Below are 22,227 nucleotides of genomic sequence, written 5' to 3'. Positions count from 1 at the left end.
ACATTGCATTTAGGAACTTTCGGGTAATTGAACATGTATCAATAATTACAGATTTCTGTAGCTGTATATATAAGTTTGGATGTAGTTGTAGTGCGTTGATGTACTGGTGGATATGGTGTGGTATGACTCCTGTAGTTGATAGTATAATTGGTATAATGTCAACTTTATCCTGATGCCACATGTCCTTGACTTCCTCAGCCAGTTGGATGTATTTTTCAATTTTTTCTCCTGTTTTCTTCTGTATATTTGTTGTATTGGGTATGGATATTTCGATTAGCTGTGTTAATTTCTTCTTTTTATTGGTGAGTATGATGTCAGGTTTGATATGTGGTGTTGTTTTATCTGTTATAATGGTTCTGTTCCAGTATAATTTGTATTCATCATTCTCCAGTACATTCTGTGGTACATACTTGTATGTGGGAACATGTTGTTTTATTAGTTTATGTTGTAAGGCAAGCTGTTGATGTATTATTTTTGCTACATTGTCATGTCTTCTGGGGTATTCTGTATTTGCTAGTATTGTACATCCGCTTGTGATGTGATCTACTGTTTCTTTTTCTTGTTTGCAAAGTCTGCATTTATCTGTTGTGGTATTGGGATCTTTAACAATATGCTTGCTGAAATATCTGGTGTTTATTGTTTGATCCTGTACTGCAATCATGAATCCTTCCATCTCACTGTATATATTGCCTTTTCTTAGCCATGTGTTGGATGCGTCTTGATCGATGTGTGGCTGTGTTAGATGATACGGGTGCTTGCCATGTAGTGTTTTCTTTTTCCAATTTACTTTCTTCGTATCTGTTGATGTTATGTGATCTAAAGGGTTGTAGAAGTGGTTATGAAATTGCAGTGGTGTAGCCGATGTATTTACATGAGTGATTGCTTTGTGTATTTTGCCGGTTTCTGCTCGTTCTATAAAGAATTTTCTTAAATTGTCTACCTGTCCATAATGTAGGTTTTTTATGTCGATAAATCCCCTTCCTCCTTCCTTTCTGCTTAATGTGAATCTTTCTGTTGCTGAATGTATGTGATGTATTCTATATTTGTGGCATTGTGATCGTGTAAGTGTATTGAGTGCTTCTAGGTCTGTGTTACTCCATTTCACTACTCCAAATGAGTAGGTCAATATTGGTATAGCATAAGTATTTATAGCTTTTGTCTTGTTTCTTGCTGTCAATTCTGTTTTCAGTATTTGTTAGTCTTTGTCTATATTTTTCTTTTAGTTCTTCTTTAATATTTGTATTATCTATTCCTATTTTTTGTCTGTATCCTAGATATTTATAGGCATCTGTTTTTTCCATCGCTTCTATGCAGTCGCTGTGGTTATCCAATATGTAATCTTCCTGTTTAGTGTGTTTTCCCTTGACTATGCTATTTTTCTTACATTTGTCTGTTCCAAAAGCCATATTTATATCATTGCTGAATACTCCTGTTATCTTTAGTAATTGGTTGAGTTGTTGATTTGTTGCTGCCAGTAGTTGTAGATCATCCATGTGTGATTTTGTATGAGTATGTTCCAGTAATATTGTATCCATAATTTGTATGATTTAGCATGTTGGATAGTGGGTTCAGAGCAAGGCAGAACCAGAAATGACTTAAGGGGCTCCGGAAAGGCTCAAAATCATGAAAAGTTCAATTTTTACTTTTTTGCGTTTTCTTAATCTGCAGACTATTACCTTTTAATAGATATATAATTTATTCAATTCCGAAGACTACAACTATTTTTAAATTTTTTTTGAAATGTGTTCTACATGGGCGTGGCCCACTGTGGCGCTGTTAAACTGCTGTCAAATGGTGTTATTATTAACGTCCGTGTTCATCAGGTACATTTTAGTGATGTGAGATAAAGTATGTGTTGTGGCTAACCTGTGATGGTTCAATATATATCGCTGGTGTGATTGTCGATTGTTTCATGTTTATTTACTCTGTCGTTATCTCGAAAATATTCGTAATTAATTCTGTTTCTTGAGTCTCTGTTTCGTTGAAGTATAATAATGAGTAAAAGTAAAGTTATTAGAAATCCTCTGAAGGGTTTTAAGAAAAGGAGAAATGTTGGAAAGCCAAAGGTATGTGTTATTAGTGTAAACAATAAAGACGATAACCAAGTGAGTGAACCTAACCTCTCACGTACACCTGCCCATAGCAGTCAAAGTGGGAAAGAAAATACTTCACAGAAGAAGCTTGGTTCAATGAGTGAAAACTATGAATGTTTTATGGGCGAATCAGATGTGAATGAAATATTTGATATGTCGGTTCTCAAAGGAATTTTTTCAAACTGTGTAAGATGTATTCATTGTAGTGAAGATGGTCTGGAACTCTCCATAATAAAGCACGTAGGACTTGCTAGTGAAATACAACTGAAATGTGATAAGTGTTCATACATGACCACCTTTTGGAACAGTGTTGCAGTAACTGCAACTGAAGAAAATGGTAGCAAAATCTACAAACACAACAACGAGCGATGCTTGCTTTAGACAAGGAACGCCTTCGGTCTGCAGACAGGGCTGTAAAGAGTCTAGAAATACAAGTAAGAGTAAACAGGAGGAGGAACAAGAGGAAGCTGGAGGAGGAGTTTGCAGAGGATGAAGATAATCCATCCTATGGACCTGGAATGCACTAAAAAGTTAATCCAATCTTTGTCGCTCGATTCCCAAAACTTTTATTTTCTCATACTAATTACATGTTTTCTAAGGATCTTCCAAACATATTTGTTTCAAACTTTCAGTAAATGTTACACAGTACCTTCTGCATAATTTAACACAGCCTTTTTCCAAAAAACTGTATATTTTTGAATATATAAATAAAAAAATTGCAAAAAAATGTTGTGAATTTTCATTACAATTGAAAAAAAATCATCTTTAATAACTGAACTAAAATTTTGTAAAATCCCTGTGTTAAGTTGTAGCCCATATGCCAATAAATAATCTGTAAAAAGTTCAACTTCCTACCTCAAATACTTTGTGAGGAAAGATGTAATTTATAAGCGTTATTTTAACATTGCAAGTATAGTGCGTTCCGGAGTCCCTTAATGAGTCTCCTTGGTATATTCCACGCTTAATCTGTATTGGTTGTGATGTGATATTATTTGAATTTGTTTGGATATTAAGTGTGGTTTTCCAATTTTTCATTACTATGTTTAGGAACTGTATCAATTTAGGATCTACTTTGTATATTTCCAATATTTGTAGTAACCATGAGTGGAGTGCACTATCAAAAGCTTTTTGGTAATCAGTGTATGCGTAGTGTAGCGTCCTTTGTTTAGTTTTAGCTCGATATGTCACCTCTGCATCTATTATCAGTTGTTCTTTACATCCTCGTGCTCCTTTGCAACAGCCTTTTTGTTCTTCATTTATAATTTTGTTCTGTGTTGTATGTGTCATTAATTTCTGTGTAATGACTGAAGTTAATATTTTGTATATTGTTGGTAGGCATGTTATGGGGCGATATTTAGCTGGGTTTGCTGTGTCTGCTTGATCTTTAGGTTTCAGATAAGTTATTCCATGTGTAAGTGTATCAGGGAATGTGTACGGGTCTGCAATGTAACTGTTAAATAATTTATATCTAAAAACACAGATGATGTGACTTACCGAACGAAAGTGCTGGCAGATCGATAGACACACAAACACAAATATACACACAAAATTCTAGCTTTCGCAACAAACTGTTGCCTCATCAGGAAAGAGGGAAGGAGAGGGAAAGACGAAAGGATGTGTGTTTTAAGGGAGAGGGTAAGGAGTCATTCCAATCCCGGGAGCGGAAAGACTTACCTTATGGGGAAAAAAAGGACAGGTATACACTCGCGCGCGCACACACACACATATCCATCCGCACATACACAGACACAAGCAGACACTTCAGGCATTTGTGGTATCATCTTGTATGTGTCTGTTTCTGCTTGTATCCACCGTGCATGCCTGTTATGTTGTACCGGGTTTGGCCACATGTTGCTCCAGAAGTGTTCTATGTCTGTTATGCTTGGTGGATTGTCTATTTTAATGTGTGTGTTATCTATTGTCTGGTAAAATTTCTTTTGGTTTGTGTTGAATGTTTGGTTTTGTTTCCTTCTATTTTCACTTTTTTTGTATCTTCTAAGTCGTTTGGCCAATGCTTGTAATTTCTGCTTCTTTTCATCTAATTGCTCTATCACTTCTTGTGAGATTTTACCTAACCTTTTTCGGTTTTTTTTCTGACATTTCATTTCTTACAAATTGTGTTAGCCGTCCGATGTCTTTTCTCAGTTTTTCTATTCTGATCTGTAGCTTGTGTTGCCATGCTGGTTTTGTGGGTTTCTTCTGTGTGTTGGTTGGTTCTCATCTCTGCCTAGTGTGTATATTTAGTGTAGTGAGTGCTCCTATATAAACCAGTAGTTGTAACTCTTCCATAGTTGTGTTTTCATTTATTTTGTTGTGTATGATTGTGTTGATAGTTTTTATTGTTGTTTCGACTTGTGGGTTATTTGGCGGTCTATGCAAGAATGGTCTAATGTGTGTTTGTGTCTTGGGTCGACAGAAGCGTCCGATCCCACGCGTCGGCTTTGACCCGTGACGTAAGGGTGTTGTGTGTGACGTCATGACGGCGCGGAGTTTGGTTTGAGTGTGGCTGTCTCCAGTTCTGTTTTATCTTATTTTATTTACTTTTCTGATCTGTTCATTCTATCTCGTGAGATTTTTTTTTTTTTTTTTGATTTAAAAACACTTATTACTTATTTTAAATATCTGTTTCCTCGAATTTCTGTTTTAGTTTATTATATTTATCTTTCTGATCTGTTCGTTCTATCCCGTGAGATTTTTTTTAAAAAGACAAAAAACACTAATCAGCTACTGAAGCATCTTTATCTTCTATGGGTTGCAGGGGTTACGACCCCAGGGGAGGTGGGTGGGTATTCATGCATGGCTGTCTTCACTTACACGTTGTAGCTACGCAAGGCGTCTAAATTTGTTTATATTTAGTTTGCCCCCCACCCAAAACACCCCATTTCCCGCGCTTGTCCCATTAGTGTCATTAGGCTTCTTGTGGAAAGTGTGTGCGTTTGTTTTTGTTTCCGCCATATTTGTGACGTCATGGGTCAAAGCAGACGGGTGGGATCGGACGCTTCCGTATTTCCTGTGTCTTTGTATTCTATATATGTCAGCTGAAATTTTTCTTCTATATCTAACATGTGTGTTACTTCGAGTTCTATTTGTGCTTGTTCTGGTGGTTGTCTTAAGATTTCATTTTCCTCTGATTGTTTAATTGATGTGTGTTGTTCTTTGTTTGTTTGCTCTGGGATGTTTGAGTCCATTACTGTATTTTCTTCTTCTGATTGCACATTATTTTGTTCCAGTATTTGTTGTACTTGTTGTTTGATGTTTTCTAATTCCGACTGGGGTATCCTGTTATTTTTTATTATTACACGGATCTGATCAGCTAGTCATTGTTCTGTTAAAAATTTTAATTCTGGGCATCTGGTAATAAATGTTGTGTATACTTGTGATCTGTATCCAGTTGTGTTGGTTCCTAGGTTTGTTGCTTGGTAATAACAGAACATGAGGTGCCAATTAACTTCATCTGACCATCTCATCCTCTGTCTTTATTTTCCTTCTAGGGTGGTTGCAGGAAGCATATCCTGCAAAACACCTCTATTTGGATTTGAATCCTTTTCCAGTTGGCTAGCAGTGTCGTTACTATTGTGGGCGGGCATAGGGTTCAAGCGTCGTCCCCGACCATGACGGCGCTTGTCCGAGGCTTCTTTAGTTCTGTCCTGAACCAACTAATCACACTAACAGGGGGGTTAGCCCTATTAGTGGTTTGTTCTTTTCGTCGCCTTTTACGACTGGCAGAACATACTGGAGGCCTATTATTATTATTATTATTATTATTATTATTATTATTATTATTATTATTATTATTATTGGATAAGTGCAGAGGTCACAGATGGTGCTAAGTCTAGAAGTTGCAAAAACATACGTTTGCAGTCACAAATTGAAGTACAAGTCCCAAATACCAAGAGTAAACATTGTTCAAGAGTAATATTTTCGCCACTGAATGATTCTGTCATGAATATAGCGGAACTGCAGAAGTCTTGGGTGAAAATAAAATGCATTTATGTTTTCTTTAGAGATTCTGCTGTTTGATGGTGACAAATAAATGAAGCTGTTGAAATTCAGATGTGTTGCAATGACTCTGCATAAACTGTACCCAATTAGGTCTTCCAGATTTGAGTAATTGTTATCCATCGAACAGAATTTCTACAAATTTTGTAGGGACTATCCAGTAACATTTCAAAAGAGTAAGAAAAAAAGAACAAAGGAATGAAGCTTCAAATCTGGTAAAAATATTTCAAAACTTAATTTTGTCTTACTCTAGAATTTCAAAGTAAGATTTTGGAAAATATTAACCTAGTTTCCAAACTACTACAATCCCCTAATGCTGATGCAGAGAATGCCTTTCAACTTCTTTAAACAGCAAGAAACAACCAAATCACCTTAAGAAACAATTTTGAAGTTGTGGTAGAATAAGCGAAAGTACTAGTGAAAGTTTGGAGCAATGATCAAAAGCTGACCTCAAAACATATTGGTACCCATAAAGTGAACAAATTCTTTGATGAACTTTCTGCAGATCACAGAATTGTAGGTACACTACGGTCTTTTCAAGTCAGTTTCAGGAGCTTCTGTTGGTATTTTAATCCAAAAATTACATTTTACCAGCATACTGGATGTTAACAGTTATTTTCCTTTCTTACATCCTGTTGATCTTTTTAAGTTAGAAAACAAAGATATTCAGGAAAAGAGCAGAAAGATTGGTCAGAAAGTACAAATCAGATTCTGCCATAAATCTTTCACGTGAATTCATTATCCCAGGTTGTGCTATGTACAAGGTTGCCTTTACCTAATCACTGCACTTAGCCAGAAATCTTTAAATATATTTAAGTCTTCCATTTCCCTTTCTTACTACTTTGGTCATGTACTCACTCTGTTCAACAGTATATTGCTTCGAAGTATTATGGCTAGATATCTAAAAGAGTGACAGGCTCCCGAAGTTTATTGCAATTTGGTGCTATCGGTTTCTTTCTATTTGTTATGGGCATGGTCTTGCACTTAACCTCCTGACATTCAGTATAGAAAACGAAAATATTAACCAAATGATTTAGCATTTCACTGTAAACCTCCAGAGATGGTTCTTTACTGTAAGTAACAGCAATGCTTATGAATACCCAGTGCTGACCTGTTTGAAATTCTTCACACGTATCGAGAGCATTCGTGACAATGTGTCCGATGTATTAGGACGATTACCGAGTTCAGCAGAATCCACTGTTTGCAAGACCGTGAGTGAAGCACGTAGTCATATACACATTTGTGGTTTGTTTTCCCTCTAGAGGTTATGTCAGTCCTTTCAGAGAAGATCTTTTGTTCTCCTGTAATCTCTGTGAAAGTTCAGCAACAGAATATGTTATGATTCTACAACAAATGGGTATTTGTCTCTAATTCCATACATCCTTTTGCCATTTTTAGTGTATATAGTTGTGTTCTTTGTCTTTTGCAACCCTGTTGAACTACTCACTCCTTACGTAAATAGTTGATAAACTTGAGTACACATTAACTATAAGCATTTAGTTACTGTCAAATTGTTCCCTGCATGTGTGCATAATTCCACGTATGTGCACATATGTAACAGAAAGAAAGGAAAAGAAATTAAGGAGGGGGAGGGGGAACAAAAAGAATTACGTGAGTGACCAGTGGTCCCGAACTTTGTATATATTTCTCATTAGAATTTGTTTTATAAACATGTAACACTGTAAAACATCACTCACAAAATAAATTTATCTAAAACTGTACTTCGTTATTAGGTTTTGTCAACAGCACCTTACTGGAATTATTTACATCCCCAGTGACAAGGTTCATTAAATGATAAATTACCAATGCCACATATTTAAAATCCTGTTACCCATTTACAATGAATAAGGAAAATTTTCCACCAGCTGTTAAAGTATCAAGGCCACTTAAAACACAAAATTCATTAAACACATCATTTTCCTTTAGCAGCCAAGTATTCAGTAAGCATCTTCTCAAGTTTCCTGGAATCCTCTGCAAATTTTCGGATGCCCTCTGACAGTTTTTCAGTGGCCATCTGGTCTTCATTCAACATCCAACGGAAGGCTGCTTCATTAAGGGTCACTTTATCAATATCCAACTTTCGTGCTGGAAATGAAAAAGATTTACATTTAAAAATAATCAAAATTCACTACAAATTCAGCATCGTTGTATATATTGAAAGGCAGACATCTTTGTATTTTAAGCTTCCTGAGGTCACTGCTAAAATTCTGCTGAGTATAATTTAGTTATCTTTAAGACTAAGACTTACAAAAAATGGATTTACATGTAGACGAGACCTGAGGGCACTGGAAATTTTCAGACTGATTATACTCCACAGTGTATACATGGACAAGGAAAAAAAAATTCCCAGATTTCCCGGTTAAAAATACACTTTTTCCGTGTTAAGTGACAGTATACTCTTCCTCGGCACTGTAAAAGTCATGAATCCTTTGAATGTTTATGGTTTTATATACCGACGTAGAATTTCCCAGCACTTTAGAAAATGAAACCCAGGGGGAAAAACACGTTTTGAAAGACCTTTGATGTGCAGCAACATGTACGCCGCATATTTTCACATTACGAAGGTATAAATTTGAATTCCACCAAACAACGCATGTCACTTTCCGAAGCATTGAAATCGAGATTTTTATGTACTTTTGTAAGTGTCATAGCTCATTCACGTGATCTCGCCAGCTGATGACAGCAATACGATCATTCTTAAGTAGCGCGAATACACAAATAATAAAAGTTAATGGCTCAAATTAATATACATAGCATTCACATATAATATTGGTCACGAAGATTAATAGGCTGGAATAGAAGGTAAGCTTCCACATATAATGTTGATCTTTTTTGTGCGTGTTACACTTTAAGAGACATCACACAAATATGCCAGTAAAATTTTTAATAATGATGCAAATGTCTCATCTTCTGTGTTCGAAATTCTTCTAAATGGTCGTCCTCAAAGAGTTGATTTTTACATGAGAGTCAAACGCTTTGCGATTTAAGAAATTCATCTTACATTCTCGCACGTAGTTCATGTTGCGTAAAAGGAAATCTGCGATGAATGTAACGCTTTTCAAATCACCATTCGCAATATTTTCCTCGACCTGTTAGAAATGGGTCCGTTTCAGTAGTTGCAAGAGAGCTCCAGAAAACTGGCATCACTGCACTTGCGCAGCTAGGATGACGAAGGAAGCCCATATGTTCGTACATGTAAAACATTAAAAGATCTTACATCATGTCATAAAAGAAACAAGACATCAAATGATTCTTCAAGAGCGTCGGGATTTCGCGAACCATACTCAAATGCGCAATTCGGCTTAAAATACACATCCGTATGTAAATTTTCTTGGAGTACCAGTACTCATATTTGGTTCTTTATTATAGCATAATGCCAAACGTGCACTTGAAATGCAGCGAACAGTTGAAACTAGCCAATAGTGTGAAATTAAACACTTCGTTTCAAATAAATTGACTGCCTCAGTAGAAAGGATTAATAAAAGCCAAATCTCTTTAGCAAACGGGCAAAAATAACTTAATTTTTCTGTAAGGCAATTAATGCTTGACTATCACAGGTGGAAATAAAATCTGAAACTATTAACACATTTTAGCCTGCCGTAATTATGCGAACGTATTTTAATTCATTTGATAGCTCCCAGCCACAAAAATCCATGTTGTCATCATTTAACGTGAGAGCAATAAATGAAGAGGAAACAACAAAAAATTATTCAACACAGGTCATGTGGAGACGACCCACCTCCCCACCACAACTGACTGCTTTGTGCATCAGCCCAGGATCTACAATATTTCTGAACAGGGGCAATATTAAGTAGTGGCACCCAGCCACACTTGCGTAACCAGAAGCGGGAGAAGGTGCTACTCTTACGCGACTCAACTGCGCATGCGCAAGAGCCCGCTCGCAAGCGCTCAAACGAATCTAATTTAAACAGGTGTCACGCCATGCTCATTGGAGGCAATTCGTTGTTATAAAGCATTGCATAGTGTTCCTAAAGCCTTTGACACACTTTATTGTTGGCAGACGCTTGTATGAGCACTGTTTTGTCGATGTATACGGCGCATTTCCTTTGCAACTTAAGCTTTTTTTCGTTTTTTTTTTTTTTTCCCCCCCCTTTTCTTTTTTCTCTCCCGTTCATGTTTTGTTGCTGCAGTATCATTCTGCAGTAGCGGGATACAAAAAATATCCTTTGTTAGAGTATTGGTTCTTACTAGTCAAAATCACAAAAATTTAACTGAAAACTGAAACAATTAAAAATTACTGGAATTCTAAACAATTCCTGGGTTTTTCCCAGTTTTCTCCAGGAGGAAAAAATTCTCGGGAAAGATAGAAAATTGCATTTACCAAGTAATGACCATACCTCTTATCAAAGTAGCACCCTTGGCTATCTGTACAGTTGCCAATGTTTCTGGAGATCTTGGAAGCAAGCAGGGAAATTTTCAACTGCAATGCTTGCAAGTTCATTTTCCATCATCTCGTTGGACATCTGTGGTATCAAAGCAAAAGGTTGGGTAATATGGTGATAACAGAATGTCTGGCCAGATACTTGGCACCAGATAAAGCAGTATGGTGTCTTGCATTGTCATGCAATAAGAACCAGTCCACAGAATACCATGAACGAGGACGGTGATGTCAAATGGCTTGTCACAAATGTTTCAAGACTTCGATATAAAGAGTATGGTTCACCGTTTGACGTGGAGGAACATACTCATGATGAACTAATCCTTTACTATCAAAGAATGCGATCAACATGTTCTTTGTTCTGGAAGGTTGTAGTTCGACTTATCAAGGCTGGTGATCCAGGACTCTGCCATTCAGCACTTTCACACCTCTTGTGAAAGTCACACTGGAAGCACCAACTTTCGTCCCCAAAAATAACCTTGACAACAATGTAGGACAAATTCTAGCTCTATCCAGGAGTTCAGCAGAAATTCTTCATCTTTACTCTTTCTGTTTGTCTGTTAGTGTGCACGGGAAGAGTTTTGCATCAAGTTTCAGTTTCCCTAAACCTTTGCGTAAAATCTTGACACACATCACAATTCAAATTAAGTTCTTCCAATATCGCATGCACAGTTGCATGATGGTCTTCTTGCAATAACTGCCTTACACATTTCAAATTTGCTTTTGTACAGGCTGTAGACGGGCGACCAGCTTTGGGAGCGTCTTGCACTGAATGTCTGCCTTTACAAAGCCTTTTGTGCCACAAAAACATGACATCTTGAAAATGCCTTGCCAGCTTATGTTTGTTTAACCATTGTCCATGTTTCATTAGGGGGGTTTTCCCCAAGTTTAATGTAGAACTTAACATTAACCCTTTACTCACAACCAGCATCCATTATATTACCATAACTAATGCAACAAGAATCCAATCCTTGAGTGACTAAGCACAGCTCAGCTACCTAGTGAGCTTGCACAAAAACATGTCCAAAATCATTTCAAGGACGCACAAATACCTAGTAACATAAAACATTTGTTCCTTTTTAGTACTGCAAACTCAGAAATAAAAAAACCCTGTCCTGGAATTTTTCTGACAAACGGCATGTAATAGTACAGCAGATTTTGGAATTAGATTCTACGTTCCAAGGCAAGGGGCACATGCGGGTTCTGACAACAATTTACTGGTTGTCAACTGCAACTGGTAGAAACTGCAAAAAGATAGGAAATTAAGGTGACATAATCTTGGTTAAAAAAAAAAGTTATTTAGAATTTCAAAGGGAGCATTAGGCAAGAATTGGATGGAACAGGGTAGCATTGAGAGACGAAATAATGAAGGCAGCAATCTATCACATAGGAAAGAAGAAAAGGCTCAGTAGAAATCCTTTGCCACCACAGGATATATCTAATTCAACTGACAAAAGGAGAAAATACAAAAATGCAGCAAATTATGCATACAACACGAAATACAAGCATTTTAAAAATGATATTGGCAGGAAGTGCAAAACTGATAAACAAGTGAGAGTAACACAAATGGAAGTCCATAGAAGCATGTATTAGAGGAAAGATAGATGTTACCTACAGGAAAATGAAAAAGGCAGTTGGAGAAAATAGAAGCAACTGTATGAATTTCAAGAGCTTCAACGGGAAACCAGTACTAAGAGAAGAAGGGAAAGCTGGAAGGTGGAAGGCATACTCACAGACAGAACACAAGGAAAATGAACTTTAAGGAAATATTACAGAAAGAGGCGAATGAAAACATGACGATGAGATGGGAAATACGAAATTGCAAGAAGAATTTGCCAAAGCCTTGAAATACGATAAGTCCAAAGGTGGCCATAGGAATAGGCGACATTCCATAAGAACTACAGATACCCTTGGGAAAGCCACCCATGACAAGATTCTTCATCTGGTGTTCACGATGTACGAGACAGATGAAATAACCTCAAACTTCATAAAGAATGTAATGATGTCAGTTCTAAAGAAAGCAGGTGCTGAAAGGTGTGAATATTAAATAACTATCATTGTAATAAGTCATGGTTGGAAAATACAGGGATGAATTATTTACAGAAGAATGGGGAAACTGGCGAAACCAACCTTAGGGAAGACAAGTTTGTTTCTGAAAACATTTAGGAAACACGAGAAAATAGATTTCCAACTTAGTGTCTACACACTACATTTGTAGTGCTCCTGTCCACTATACTCATTACTCGCGGCAATCAATCTACCGATTCCTGTACGAGTTTGAGCAATGTGAGTGCATTCGCACTGAAGATCATTGGCCAATAGGCCTTACATATATGCAGATACCACCTTCATACATATATCAGTAAGGCATGAAGATGGTGTGTGTGTGTGTATGTGTGTGTGTGTGTGTGTGTGTGTGTGTGTGTGTAATCCCTGCAGTCGCACTATCCTTTGTGTCCTCGATGGCTCAGTTGGACAGAGCGTCTGCCGTGTAAGCAGGAGATCGTGGTTCGAGTCCCAGTGAGGGCACACATTTTCAACTGTCCCCGTTGATATTTATCAATAAGTAGCTAATGGTCTAGATTTCATTGTAATTTATATTTATAGCATTTGCACACTTACAGATACCTTTTGAGAATGTTGACTTGAATACACTCTTCAAAATGTTAAAAGAGGCAGGCATAAAATGCAGGGAGAAAAAGGTTATTTACAACTTGTACAGGTCTCAGACAGCAAGTATATGAGCTGAAGCCTATGAACGGGAAGCAGTGGTTAAGAAGTGAGTGAGACAATGTTAGTCTGCACACTGAGCAAGCTGTAAAGGAAACCAGACAAAAATTTGGATAAGGAACTAAAGTTCAGGCAAAAGAAATAAAAACTTTGGCAGAATTATAATGTCCTTGGCAAAGATGAGAGACAGCAAAAGACTTGAAAGAGCCTTTGAACAGAACTGACAGTGTCTTGAAATGAAGATATATGATGAACATCAACGAAAGAAACCAAAACAATGGTAATGGAGTGTAATCTAACTGAAGCAGACGAAATTGAGGGAATTATATCACGAAATGAGACACTGCAAGTACTAGATAGTTTTGCTGTTTGGCAATTGAAATAGCTGATGATGGCTGAAGTACAGAGAATCTAAAATGCAGACTGGCAATAGCAAAGAAAGCATTTCTGAGGAAGAGAAATTTGATAACATTGAATCAAATTAAAGTGTTAGGAAATCTCTTTTGAAGGTATTTGTGTTGAGCTTTTCTTAAATGGAAGGGAAGCGCCAATGAAAAGCAGTTCAGGCAAGAATAGAATGGAAGGTTTTAGGATGTGTTGCTACAGGAGATTGATGAAGATTAGCTGGATAGATTCTGTATCTAATGGGAGGTACCGAATTGAATTGGGAGAAGAGAGATCTGTGATAAAATTTCTGTAAAAGAGGGGAGCAGCTGATAGGTCGTAGTCCGAGACATTTAGTAGCGCAGGGAAGTATGGACGTAAAAGGTAGAGGGAGACCCCAAGTCCTAAGCAGGCTCAGGTGGCTGTAGGTTGCAGCAGTTATTCACAGCGGAAAAGATTTGCACAGGATAAGAGTAGCATGGAGAGTTGCATCAAAAACAACAGCAAAGATCTTATTGGTAAAATCGTATTCAAGGTTCAAGTCCTTGTCTAGCACAGAGTTTTATTTGTCTGGAAGTTCCAACACACTAGCACACATGTGTTTAACGGCACCATAACATTACTGTTCTTATTCCAATTGTCTTTCCCGTAACCAAGGGAAATGGGTGCTTTCCTAATGGACAACCTATTACTTCCGTTTTCTCCAATACCTTCCCCAGACGGATCAAGGAACCAATGGTTCTGCAAGTGATTGGGACTTTATGCCTGTCTACTACCAGTATGTAATGTGAAAACTAGGATGCCCCCTAAGTTGAAAAATGTTTATGGTTTGGCAAATGCAGAATGGGGAAAATAAATGTTGGCTGTGGAAAATTGTAGCACGAAGTACAGCTTCAGGACAGCGCTGTTTTCACATGCTAACTGTGCTATTTCTACATTATTACCTGCAGAATAAAACTCAGCACCACACAGTTCATTGGGCCGGATAATGGAACTCCACTGCTACATTACAAAAGCTCTCAATTTTAAAAACAAAGTTATTAACAAACACACATAAAGACTCAAAACACCATCAAATATTCTGCCACCTCCTTTAGAGAAACATAATTTTATTGCCAGTTAATCAGTGCACAACAAACAGCTTCTAATAGAACTTTCCAAACACTTTTTGTCATGCACAAATGCTGAAGCATTTGGCTCATAACTTACTCTACTGCTCTCCTAAGACTCACTAAAGAGAAAGCTTGTTGTTGGTGGGGGAGTTTTTTACCTGCCTTTTCATTAATAATATTGAAGCATTTAGGTAACATGCACTGAACATTGAAGTACTGTATTTGAAACTGTGTGCTTTACTCACCAGATTTCTCCGTCAGCATCTCGTGGACCTCATCTGCGTTAGAATCAAGTTCCTGTAGAAGTTTGGGGCTAATTGTCAGCAAGTCACAGCCAGCAAGAGCTTTCACCTCACCAATATTTCTGAAGGATGCACCCATCACTACAGTTTGGTAACCAAATTTCTTATAGTAGTTATAAATCTTTGTGACTGATTGCACACCAGGATCTTCCTCTGGTTCATATTGCTTCTGTGATGTATTTGCCACATACCAGTCAAGAATACGGCCAACAAAAGGAGATATTAGGGTAACGCCAGCCTCAGCACAGGCAACAGCTTGGCAAAATGAAAACAACAGTGTAAGATTGCAGTGAATGCCGTGTTTTTCTTCTAGTTCCCTAAAAGTCAAAAAAAGTTAATATTTCGTAAACTATATGTGCATACATTAAATAGCTGCAAGATTCAAATTATAAAGCAAAACTTATTAACGAGACAGTCATAATATATTTTCACAGAAAGCTCAAATATTTGAGTCTCAAGAATAATGAGCAGTACTCAAGAACTGGTTGAATAAGGATTTTGTAGGTTGTTTCCTTTAGAGCTTCTCCAAACAAGTCCAAATCCACCCACCCATTTTTCTAACAACTAGCTTTCTATGGTCATTCTACATTACATCTCAACAATTGGTATTTTGGCCTATTTATACACAGTAATAAGTTTACTGAAGTTGAGGATCAACAGCGAGTCTTCTCCATAGGTATGTTTTGTAAACTTTTTTAACTTATTTACTGCATTATACTATAACTCCACCCAACACCTCACTGAAATAGTATCAATAAACAGAACCAACCCCCCCCCCCCCCCTCATTCTACTACTCCCAACCAGTTCTTCTCATCTTTCAGATGAATGTCTGCTAAAACAGTTGTGGGAAATTTAATCTTACAAGTGGTTTTTGATGGAGAGCTGAAAAGGGACAGTGAACAATTATTTTCACAAAGTAAAATAATTGAATTTGTGTATTAATACTTTATATTCTTTCCACATACACTGACATGCCAAAGAAACTGATATAGGCAGGCATATTAAAATAAACACATATGTAAACAGCCAGATATGGCACTGCGGTCGCCAATGTCTATATCAGAGAAGCGCCTGGCGCAATTGTTATATTGGTTACTGCTACTACAATGGCAGGTTATCAAGATTTGAGCGTGTTTGAACATGGTGTTCTAGTTGGCGCACAAGCGATGTAGCGATGAACTGGGGATTTTCTCATATGACTATTTCACGAGTGTACCGTGAGTATTGGTTATCTGGTAAAATATTAAATCTCAGACATAGCAGCAGCCGGAAAAATATCCTGCAAGAACGGGGCAAACGACGACTGAAGAGAAATGTTCAATGGGACAGAAGTGCAACCCTTCCGCAAATTGCTGCATATTTCAATGCTGGGAAACCAACAAGTGTCAGTGTGCAAAACATTCAACAAAACATCATCAATATGGGCTTTCGGAGCTAACGGCCCACTTGTGTTCCCTTAATGACTACAGAATACATGACACAAAGCTTTCCGCCTCACCTGGGTCTGTCAACACCGACATTGGACTGTTGATGACCGGAAACATGTTGCCTAGTCGAACGAGTCTCATTTCAAATTGTATTGAGCGAGCGGATGGGCATGTAGTGGTGTGGAGACAACCTCATGCCTCCATGGACCCTGCATGTCAGCAGGGGACTATTCAAGCTGGTGGAGGTTCTGTAATGGTGTGGGGCATGTGCAGTTGGATTGATATGGGACTCCTGATACGTCTAGATATGATTGACAGGTGACACATACTTAAGCATTGTGCCTGTTCACCTGCACCCATTCATGTCCATTGTGCATTCCGACGGACTTGGGCAATTCCAGCAGGACAATGCGGCACCCCATACATCCAGAATCGCTACAGAGTGGCTCCAGGGGCTATTCTCTTTGCCTTTAAACACTTCTGCTGGCCACTAAAAACTATTATTGAGCATATTTGGGATGCCTTGCAATGTGCTGTCCAGAAGAGATATCCAGCCCCTCGTACTCTTATGAATTTATGGACAGCCCTGCAGGATTCATAGAGTCAATTCCCTCCAGCACCACTTCAGACACTAGGTCGAGTCCAAGTCACCATCGTGTTGCAGCACATCTCCGTGCTCGTGAAATCCCTACACGATATTAGTCTAGTTTCTTTGGCTCTTCAGTGTGTGTGTAAAGGAGTTATAAAAAGAATTTTCTAGTAGCCATTCTTACTTTGCTGCTTGTATGCCTTCCCATGTGGATGCTAGTTTAATAAGAATGCGATCCTTTTTTATACCTTCTTCCTCATACAGTTCAATGAGTCGCCTTGCTTTTTTTATGCTTGCTTCCTTGTCGAAAGACAACCTGAAATTTAACAAATGTTTCATTAAGAATTACATGTGTAGTCATAACGTATTAAGTGCCTACATCCCTCTTTTATTTGGTTATAGAATTATTAAACCAACAATATATGGATCTCTCACATTCACCCGATTGTAAGGTGAATACAGACTTTTGTCTAATCACAACTAAATCAAGAAGAAATTGCATTAAATATTTTGTAGGTTACATGTTGTGAACTCTATATCAAACAAATTGTTTTTAATAATGTTTTTTTGTACGACTGTCACCGGGAATTTACTATACTGACATTTTCATTTTACACACTAACATAAAAATGTTATGAGGGCATATGGGAATAAAATTGTTTTTGGAAACAGCTTCAATGATTCAGTGACACTATTTTCTCATTACATTTAAAGACTGTAGTTGATTGAGCATTACAATATTAAGTTTTAACAAATTTTAGGGAAGCACTCAAACACAAGAGCTAAATTTCATAAGATCACAGTAAAAATATGGCAAAAATAATTTGAACAACATATGTTGAAATGACTATTACCTTGCATCTACTTCCGTGGAAACACGTCCTGGTATGATCTTCAAAATCTCTGCACCAAATAGTACAAATAATTTGTCCACTGCTGCTTCAACTTGATCTTTTACTGACCTGAAATATCAAGCATAAATTAAACCTGTGACAGACCTACTGAAATTTTACACATGTCACCATGTCTGGAGGAGGAAAACAAAAAAGCATAACACAATTTAGGATTCCACTGATTACAAATATCTAGGGCATTGGTGACTTCAACATGAATGTGGTACCCACATTATCCTACATCCAACAAAATAAATGGATCTCAGTAAAACAAAATAAAAGGAAAAATTTTAAGTACCACTCAAAGCTTTTTGTAATTTCTTCTGCTCCCCGACAACCCACTAATTGTCGCCCAGCAGAGAAATTTGAAAGACAAAATATGCTGTCATCTTGCCTCACTGAAATCACAACTATTTCATGTAGTCAAACCACGTATTCATCCCACCAGGAGACAACAGTGACCACAGGTGGGTGTCACAATTGTTCGCAGCAGTTATCGAACAGTGGATCACATAGAATGTTCAGCTGTAGTGACACATCTAGTGCACTGCTTGGAGATCAAACACCGTGTCCAGCATTCTCAGCCACATCAATAGTAACTCTCAACAATGTTTGACACAATAGGCCATCAGCCAGGAACAATTACCAAATCACTAATTAATTCAAACTTCTGAAGCACGTTCTTCAGTCCTGGTGCGGAAAGAGGAACCACTCCATATTATCTTAATGCAATGATACTTGGTAAGAGAAGGAGTACTGTTGCTTTTGTTTCGATAAAACAGCTTTATAAGTACAGTAAGGAATGGAAGCTGCAAGTGAGATGGTATGAGCAAGACTCAGTATCAGGGGGTGGATCCTATCACCCACTCAATTCACCTCCTGATGTAACCGCAAACTTTAGAGTAAATCTCAGTTCACTTGTACGTAAGTTCCCCAATCATACCGTAATCACTGGTAGAGACTTCAATAATCCAACAAGTAATTGGGAAAAATGACTTATTAGCAGTGGGTGTGATAAGACATCCTGTGAAACATTACTAAGTGCCTTCTCTGAAGACCACCTAGAACAGATAGGAACCCCACTCATGGCAGACATTTATTGGATCTAATGGCAATGGAAAGACCTGACCTCTTTTGAGAATGTCCACATTGAAACTGGTATCATTGGCCAAGACACAGTTATGAGAATAATGATTAACCAAAGTACAAGGGACAACAAAAACATGCAGAAAGATACATACATTCAATAAATATAATGAAAAATCAGTACTGTCATATTTCAATGAGAAACTTGAAACTTCAAGCACAGGGCAGGAGCATATAGAGGAACTATGGCCCAAGCTTAAAAAAATATTTGTGGCACCAAAGTTATTGTCCAGTCCCTAGTAAATGAGACAGGAACAAACTGGGGGTAGCAAAGCAAAAGCTGAAATTCTTAATTCCGTTTTCAAATGTTCCTTTACAAAGGAAAACCCAGGGGAACTGACCCAATTTAATCCTCGTATCACTGAAAAGATGGCTGAAATAAGCATTAGTGGCAGTGGTGTTGAGCAACAAATTAAATCGTTAAAATTGAACAAAGCTCCAAGGCCCATTAGAATCTTGTCAGATTCTTACTGAATTTGCACCCAAGTTAACCCCTCTTCTAACTGTAATCTGTCAGATTCCGTCAACAAAACATTGTGCCCAGTTCTTGGAAAACAGCACACCTCACACCTGTCTACGGAATGTGTAATAGAAGGGATCTACAAAACTACTGTTCAATATCATTGTCATTAATTAGTTGTAGAGTCTTAGAACATATTCCGAGATGACCCCAGGGAAATGTGTTGGGACCCTTCCTATTCACGTTGTATATTAATAACCTTACAGACAATAGTAGTAAAAAAAAAAAGCTTTTTGCAGATCATGCAGTTATCTATAATTAAGTACCATCTGAAAGAAGGTGCATACATATTCAGTCAAATCTTGATAAGGCTTGAAAGTGGTGCAAAGACTGGTAACTTGTTCACAATGTTCAGAAATATAAAACTGTGCACTTCACAAAATGAAAACAAATGTATATTCAACAACAGTATCAATGAGTCACTGTTGGAACTGGCCAACACATGCAAATACCCATGTGTAACACTTTGTAGGGATAAGCAATGGAATTATCACATAGGCTCAGTCGTTGGTAAAGTAGGTGGTAGACTTTGGTTTCTTGGTAGAATACTGGGGAAGTGCAATAAGTCTACAAAGGAGATTTGCTTACAAATCACTCGTGCAACCCATCTTAGAATATTGGTCAAGTGTCTGGGATCTGAACCAGATAGGACTAATAGGGGATATTTATTCTATATATAGAGAAGGGCAGCATGAATGGTCACAGGTTTGTTCAATCCACGAGAGCGTGTCACAGAGATACTGGAGGAACTGAACTGGTACTCACTTGAAGACAGATGAAAACTATCCCAAGAAAGTCTATTAATAAAGTTTCAATGACGACCCTGGGAATATACTACAATCCCCTACGTATTGCTCATGTTGGGATCATGAGGGTAAGATTAGAATTATTACTACAGGGACAGAGGCATTCAAACAATCATTCTTCCCACACTCCATACGTGAATGAAACAGGAAGAAAACCTAATAACTGGTACAATGGGATGTACTGTCTACCATGCATCTTCCGCTAGTTAGCAGAGTATAGACATAGCTGTTGAGGTCACACTGAACCAGTACGAGCATCTAATGGTAAAGCACAACCCCAACACTAGTAATGACACAAATCCTGCAGCAAAAAGCCTGGTCATCATTCTTATACAGTTGGGTACCCACACGATAAATAGTTTTTTGCCAACACTGGCTCTAGTAGCGAAAGTTTAATTATGGCCATCCTGCATGTATCAACAATCTCACATGTACCAATGTGTTCACTCAGGCAGCAGCAACAATTTCAAACCCACTGCAGGACTTGAGGAGTCACTCTTCTCATTCCTACATAGCCCCTATTCTCCCACTACTCACTTTCTACTGTAGTAGTTAAATCTCTCATTATTTAGTTTTTCCATCTCTTACCCGAGTCACCTGCTTAATCTCTCTCTCTCTCTCTCTCTCTCTCTCTCTCTCTCTCTCTCTCTCTGCACTTGTAATGTCAGCATGGGTACCAGCGCCCAGCGCTATTCCTGTCAGCTGTGGTTCAATCTCATTTCTGATGAGAGTCTTACTCACTGACTTCTTGATACAAACTCTTTATAGCCTACCTAACTATTTGTAACAGCTTGTTCTTCTGTTACTGTTACTGCTACTGTTGATTTCCTAGGTTTCTTTCCATTTCACTTCACAGACTCTTGCTATCACTAGATTGAGTATTTTCTTTCCCCTACTCGTTTTCTAGCTTCCCCCTATTACACTCAAAACTTCTTGGACAATCTATGCCCATGGAATCCGACCTCCTAAAGATAAAATCGAATCTATACTCTAGTATTCCCGTCTCAGTTCAGGAGCCACATCATTTTCTCAACATCATTAATTTTTATGATAGATTTGTACACAGTCAACACTAACACACGCAGTCTACACTAATAACAGCTCCATTGAATGAGCTTCTGAAGGGAGCACCGAAGCAGGACACAAGGGTGCAATGTACAAACAAAACAGATACTGCTTACCGAACTGTCAAAACAGCAATAGCAGAGGCTACACAATTAGCTCAACCAATATGACAGGCACCACTTGCACTCTTGGTAGATGCCTCAGCTTCCACTATTGGTGCTGTACTTCAGCAACACGTTGAACTTAGTTGGCAGCCACTCACATTCTTTTGTCGCAAGCTGTCACTGTCACAGCAATCCTGGGCAACTTACGATATAGAGTTTTACACTGCACATGCTGCAGTTACGAAGTTTTAACACTCATTTGAAGGTCAATACTTTACCATACACATAGACCATAAATTAGATTAGATTAGATTAGATTTACTTTCATTCCAATTGATCCGTAGTGAGGAGGTCCTCCAGGATGTGGAACATGTCAGAAAAACAACAATACATGACAAATATTTACAACTAAAACAAATAAGCTAATGTACCATTCCACAGGTCCCAAGTGGAATGATCGTCATTTTTTAATGAACACTAGGAGTCATTTTATAAATACTATTGCACTGAATTTAAAATAAAAAAGTTTTTTATTTATTTATAAGGTAAGAAACATGTAATACAACTACTGTAATACTTATTTACAATGAACACATTACTGCACTGAAATGGTACAGAAGTTAGATTATACTTACACACTTACACACACCCAAGCAC

At 37.8% G+C, this 22,227-nt stretch overlaps 1 protein-coding gene across 1 annotated transcript in view; it reads right to left on the bottom strand.

Annotated features, from left to right (window-relative positions):
• Positions 1 to 7,704: 7,704 nt before the first annotated feature.
• LOC124804859 (transaldolase) overlaps positions 7,705 to 22,227 on the bottom strand; it is a 40,389-nt gene continuing 25,866 nt past the window's right edge. Inside the window, exons 3-6 of the mRNA XM_047265214.1 lie at positions 17,891 to 17,998; positions 17,221 to 17,352; positions 14,963 to 15,336; positions 7,705 to 8,177 (exon numbers count right to left, since the gene is read on the bottom strand). Of these exons, the coding sequence (XP_047121170.1) occupies positions 8,005 to 8,177; positions 14,963 to 15,336; positions 17,221 to 17,352; positions 17,891 to 17,998 (787 nt within the window). The 3' untranslated portion in view covers positions 7,705 to 8,004. The remainder of the gene's footprint in view (positions 8,178 to 14,962; positions 15,337 to 17,220; positions 17,353 to 17,890; positions 17,999 to 22,227) is intronic.

Source organism: Schistocerca piceifrons, chromosome 7 (assembly GCF_021461385.2).
Source record: "Schistocerca piceifrons isolate TAMUIC-IGC-003096 chromosome 7, iqSchPice1.1, whole genome shotgun sequence".
In the NCBI taxonomy this organism is placed as follows: Eukaryota; Metazoa; Arthropoda; class Insecta; order Orthoptera; family Acrididae; genus Schistocerca; species Schistocerca piceifrons.
Note: the sequence above shows the minus strand (reverse complement) of the source record. Positions and strands in the feature narration are given on the sequence as shown.